Source organism: Papaver somniferum, chromosome 7 (assembly GCF_003573695.1).
Source record: "Papaver somniferum cultivar HN1 chromosome 7, ASM357369v1, whole genome shotgun sequence".
Lineage (NCBI taxonomy): Eukaryota > Viridiplantae > Streptophyta > Magnoliopsida > Ranunculales > Papaveraceae > Papaver > Papaver somniferum.
In genome coordinates this window covers 48,633,258-48,639,546 of record NC_039364.1, presented here as the reverse complement: position 1 = coordinate 48,639,546, position 6,289 = coordinate 48,633,258, and the positions used below count along the sequence as shown (strand labels likewise).

The following is a 6,289-nucleotide window of genomic DNA, read 5'->3' as shown; positions in this document are numbered from 1 at the left end:
AGTAAATAATAATAAAATAACTTAATAAAGTAAAAAAAATGAAAACATGAGATATGAGTTTGCTTACTACAGTTGGAAACAAGAGTCAGAAGACTGAGTACTTGAGAAGAAGAACCCACTAGTAGAAATGCAAAATGAAGGTCTTTTTCAGATAAAAGAAGAAGAAGAATTATTCTATTTCCATGGTTTCAATTGAATTAACCTAAGAAAAAAAATTACTTTCTCAAAGTTGGGACATGGGAGGGATTTCTTTTATTTACAGAAGGCACTAACCAAATACTGTAGTAGTTACTAACAAACAGAGCTTAATTAACTAACACTAACCAAGAAGATTGAAAATTTCAATAAAAATGGAGTTCATACTATGTAAAAATTGTCAATTCAATTCAATGTTCCTCAAAACAAAAATTAATCACATTTTTGATAGGATTAAACCCAAACTCAAAAAAATAAAGTAAAAATGATTTTTTTACCTCTAAAATTCAGCTTTAGTTCACCTGAATTACGCCTTGTTATACATCTTTTTAAATAAGATCAATGAATTCTGAATTATCATCTTCTTCGATCGGAGCTGGAAGATTGAGATCTATCAGATTATCTCTAAATTTAATAGACTTCGAAGCTGCTGAAACTGGAGTAGTAGAAGTAGTAGTATTAGAATTAGCTGCTGCTGCTGCTGCTAAATCTGCAGAAAAATGGATTCTTTTGTGTCCTCCCAGAGCTTGTCTTGACTTGAAGCTTTTGAAACAAACTGGGCATTTGAGATAGTCATCTGCATTACTTTGATCAGCTTGAATGGTAGAAGATGGAAGAATACAACCATTAATCTTACTGTGATTTGCTCTGTGCCCACCTAATGCTTGATATGAACGAAAAACTTTCTTGCATGACTCACACTGGTATTTCTTTCGAGTTGGTGTTGCAGCTGTTCGCGAAGTATAAGAAGTTAGCTTAATGATCTCTTCTTCTGAATCATAATCATCCTCAATCTCAATAGATTTCTCTGAAACTTCATCCGATTCTTTAATCCAAGTATCTCTAGAAAGCATCATCAAAGAAAAAGCAACATCTTCTTCAATAGTATTATCAGAAACTGAACTTACTGGTTCCGATTCAACTGGTTCAAATGCTTCAGCTTTCATAATAGCTTTCTTCAATTTCTTCATCTTCTTAATGTTACAGTGGATTTCTTCATTGTAAGTAAGATACTGATCCTTTTGAGTAATGGGTATTCTTCGATTTCTTTTTGATCTTCTTCTAGTAAGTGGCGGAGTATTATTCTTAAACGATTCATCAGTTTCACTTTCTCTATCTATAATTACTGATGAAGAATTACCAACTTCCATTGTTGCTGTTGATGAAGAAAATATAGGATCTACTAATCTGAAACTTTTCTTTGGGTGTTCTCTCAATCCATAGTATAACCCATTTTTCATCTCTTCTTCATCTCCTTCTTCTTCAGATGATGCAGCTTCGTTTCTGATTTGTTCCTGCTGAAGATTAAACTTGGTCTGTTCAACTTTTGGTGGTGTTTGAAGAATTGCCATATGAGATTTCATATGACCACCTAGTGCTCTACCATTCGAGAATCTCTTGAAACATATCTTACAGTTTCTCTTCTCCATTTTGAGCAAGAGAAGTTTTTTTTTTTGTTTGTTTCTTCCTTGTGCTGCTTCTATCTGCTTATTATGTGTCAGAACAGAGAGGAACTTTGAAAGCAAGAGGGGAAGAGAAAAAATGGAGTAGGTGACAAGCTTTCTTCACAAAAAGATGCAAAAACAAAAACTACGGGATGGGGGATTAAAAGGCTATTGAGATCTGAAGGGATCTGAGTTTTTTGATGTCTTACCATTAAAGTTAGCCACGTTGGATACTCTTTTTATGCCCCCACGCGAATTTGGTTGTTCGTTTTGACTCACTCTTTGCGTATCCCCTTGTTTTCAGTGATTATGAGCCCGTTTGTTTAGTTAACAAGGTACCTTCACTGATAACGACTCGTCGGGAATATCTCCAACTATGACCAACAACAGATCCATGACCATCTATTCCGATCAATGACGACTAATGCTGTGGATGCCCGTGTAATCGAGATGCCCCAATTATGATCAACTTTTGTTGGGCGTAGAAAAATTATGTTCGAAGCCCACAAAGCCATTTTGCCTAATTTTTAAAGAAAAATGTTTTGAAGTTGCAATAATCGAGCGCTGATCAATGTTGAACCCTATAGCACGTGCTTGGTAGTCGGTATTGTGTAGCTTGTTTTTCTCTGTCTTCTAGGTTGGATGATGTTTTCTGCTTCGGGGAAAGCTCTCCCACCCTCCCAAGCTTGCAATATACTACACCAGTGATCAGAGTGGATTGCAAATTCGAGTTGGATTTGGGCTGAGACCTAGTAAAAGACAAACACCATGAAGTGGGGATTCAAATATTTCGATTCGCCTAGTAGTACTTGTGGAAGTTGGGATACTCAATTGCACCCTACCAAGTTGGTCCCATTGTTTGACTCACTCTCATTTCTCTTGGCTCATTTGTTCACCTACATTTTGAAGGGAGTTGGGATTACCACGAAAACGATGTACTGTGTACAGCTTCGAGCCGTGGGGACTGGGGAGTGAGGATAGTGTTTGAGACCCGAGAGATACAAATCACACACTCAACCCAACATTTCACGGGTTTTTAACTCCCTAATCCAATCGAATGAATATTTGCTGCTTCAATTAAAAATTAAAAAAACAATATTTTGCTTATAAGTGGCGGAGAAATTAGGGGATACTGGCACAATTTAGAGATAATTTTTATTGAAAAACAATTCCAATTGCAATAAAAAGTAGGAGAAATTAGGTTAAGGTCCAACTCATGGATAATCCATAATATGAGACCCTTAATTAAAAGAAGCTAAAATCTATACCCGAGTTATTAAAAGATATTCATGTCCTTTTATATATTGTCAAAACCCAAATTAAATAAAGTTTAAATTTAAGCCCAAAATTATTAAATGTATGCCCAAAATTATTAAAGTATAGTGTGAATGTGTAAACAGAAGTTACACATGCATATGTCATGTGTATCCAGAAATTACACATCTTTACGACATGTGTAATACAAAGTTTACATATCAAAAAATAGACATCAAAAAGAACACATAAAAAAATACATGTATTACTTTAATATTCATTTATAATAATTTCTTAGCATGTGTAACTTCTAGTTACACACGCATCTGTCTAGTGTAATTGAGAGTTACATATGCATCTATCTAGTGTAATTGAGAGTTACACATGCGTCTGACTTATGTGTTCAGCGTCAACTCCAGTTCCAGCGAGACCTGAAATATAACGACAAGCAATTAGTTTTTATAAGATTAAATGAAAAACAATGTATATTCAATTTCACATACATCTGAGTAGTGAAACTAGCAGTAACCCATGCAGCTGACTAGTGTAACTAGGAGTTACACATCCATATTGGAATTCAGCACACGGACCAATAAAGGCAAGAACATAAGCATGATTACCAAGTGTATAATGTTCAAACCACTGATTTCTGCGGTAAAGCTATGAGTTAAAGGTTCAACATTTCCGGAAAAACGAAGAATAGGAAACAAAATATAGAGTGAGGCATGATGGACTAACCTTGCAGTAGTATCAAGCGCAATTTCAGTGCTGGCATTCACCAATCCACCATTCTTTTCCACTCGATAAGTAAGTTCAGCTCCATCTAGACTTGCATCAATATACACGGTAGAGTTCTCGTCAATCTCCTCTCTTAGAAGCATCTTTGACAACTCTGTCACCACCTTCTTCTCTAGCCACCTCCTAATTAGCCTGGCGTCATATACATGTAAAATCGACAAAGAATATTTTGCAACTTCTGTAAGCAACAGCAGGAACATAAGAAATAACCTCGCAGAAAGCTTTATAATCCTAATTTATTTCGTTATTCAGGACGAAAGAGCACATTGCTGAGTAGATCACATACCGGATCGTAGATTTCAGTCAGTACAATGTCCAATGCAGCATCGGACACAGCTAGTGCAATTTCCCTCTCACCCAAGCGAGATGCCACATCCTTCATCAGAAATCTAGTTACTTTTCTCAGTTGGATATTTTCATGAAATAAATTTAAAAGAACATTTTGAATGCTACAGCAGTTAAAAGAAGTAAAAACAACTAAAAAAACCTAGAAAAAGTTCATACACAAGCAAATTGTTCTACATGTAATCGGCAGTTACACATGCATATATCATGTGTAATTCGCAGTTACATATGTCATAGGCATGTGTAATAGGAAGTTACACATGCATATGACATGTGTAAGCCGCAGTTACACATCAGTATTATGGCTTGTATACTTGGCACGTATCCTATGTTAGCTATAGAAATCGAAATGAAACAACTACAACAACCCCTACAATTACTTTTCAATTTGGAAAAGTATATATATCCTCAAACCAAGCTTTCAAGGATGTCATGATTCATGAAAAGTTACATCTTTAACTTCTATCACACCCACTCATATATTTCTAAGCGGAAAACTTACAAAGACAAATAAGAATACTGGAATTGAAGGACTCAAATCATTAAGAAAAGGCAGGAATTCAATATATTATTCACAGAAATAAATGCTTAGTAATCTATATCAAACAGCAGGCACACACACCACAAAATATATCAGATTCTTAGCTAATAAACACGATATCACATTATAAAGTTCTAGTTTAAGCAACACAAATATTGGATTAAACCTACTAATAATCTGAACTGAGAATCATTTCCAAAGAAATTCCTCTAATTATTGTACAAGAAAATAATTTCCTTGTATCATATTCAATTCAATTGGCATGTGTATCTATAAGTTACACATCTAATTAGCATGTGTAACTAGTAGCTACACATCTAAATAGCACGTGTACCTAAAAGTTACACATCTAATTAGCACATGTAACTAGTAGTTACAAGTCCATTTATCTTGGCAAGTTATAACACTCTACAAATATGATCAAATCATGAACTGTACAATAAACGTATAATGTATGTTGATGTATATAAGAAATCACAGACCTGCTCCGCAGAATGATACATGGCATGACTATGCATTAAGATCCAGATATAGCTGATTGGCCTCCAGCAATAAGCACCCAGTTCTTTACAGGAACTCCAACATACTCTACCCCAGCATGCAATGTAATTACCATCTTTTCATAACTGAACGAAAACTCAAAAGTATTATATTCCAAAAATCCCGAAAATTATAATACAAGCAAACAGTATTTTAGCAGCACAATCCTCATCTAAATGTTGTTTCCCAGCAACCCAACATCCAAATCCCCATCATTCAAATTATCTCGCAAACTTACATAATCATTACTAACAATTCCACATTCGATCTCATCATTTCCAGAATCACTAGCTCCACTGCTACTCCCTAATTCTAGGACTTGATGTTCTTTCCTCAATTTCATAAATATAACCACTATAACAGATAGAAGTTTCATATTAGGTTACATATGCATATCCCATCAAATTAGCATGTGTAACTATAAGTTACACATCTAATTTTCATGTGTAACTAGTAGATACACATTCATTTAGCTTGTGTACCTAGAAGATACACATTTGATAAGCATGTGTAACTATTAGTTACACATCCATATTCTGCCAATGCTAGTTAAACGTGCAAACTGTCATGCATATGGCCTGTGTAATGTGCAGTTAAACCGATGTAATGTGTAGTTAAACAGATGTATGAGTTAAGTGAAACCATTCCAGACCTATATCCATATACTACTGTAGATGGGGCAAAACGATTTGCTGGTTTTTACGGAATCAAGGAGACGACCGTACGGAGGAGACTCCTTGAACCGAGCGAAATGTTCAACCTCACACAGATGCACTGCAAGAAGGGAGTGCTTTGAATTCGAGAGATCAATCGGTAGTACTCCGGCCTAAACCAAGACAATGGTCGTTCCAGAGTAAATTCGGTCACAAGAGAGATGGGTTGATCTGTAGGAGGGAAGCTGAGAAATGCGTGGAATCAATGGTAATCAAAGATTGTAGGTGTGTTGTGAATTCTGAATAAGATAAGTTCTGAATGATCGAATCTCCGTTGAGAGTAATTACTCAGATGATGAGTTGTTAATCTCGTGTTGTCTGTGAGACGTAAGATTCTTGTTGTTCTGTTCATGATTCAAAGACTTATTCATATTGCTGGAATTTTAGACACCATGATCCCATGAAGTGTGACAGTTGATGGAATCAAAGAGTGGGGAAATGGAAATAGTGTTTGAAAC

At 35.4% G+C, this 6,289-nt stretch overlaps 1 protein-coding gene across 1 annotated transcript; it reads right to left on the bottom strand.

Annotated features, from left to right (window-relative positions):
- Positions 1 to 358: 358 nt before the first annotated feature.
- On the bottom strand, positions 359 to 1,754 carry LOC113292641 (zinc finger protein ZAT9-like). The gene has a single exon (XM_026541526.1). The coding sequence runs from the start codon at positions 1,623 to 1,625 to the stop codon at positions 525 to 527; it is 1,101 nt and encodes a 366-aa protein (XP_026397311.1). The 5' UTR covers positions 1,626 to 1,754; the 3' UTR covers positions 359 to 524.
- Positions 1,755 to 6,289: the final 4,535 nt, after the last annotated feature.

What these genes read in the sequence shown, in the direction of transcription:
- LOC113292641 (XM_026541526.1), bottom strand. Translation starts at nt 1,625, where the DNA reads ATGGAGAAGAGAAACTGTAAGATATGTTTCAAGAGATTCTCGAATGGT.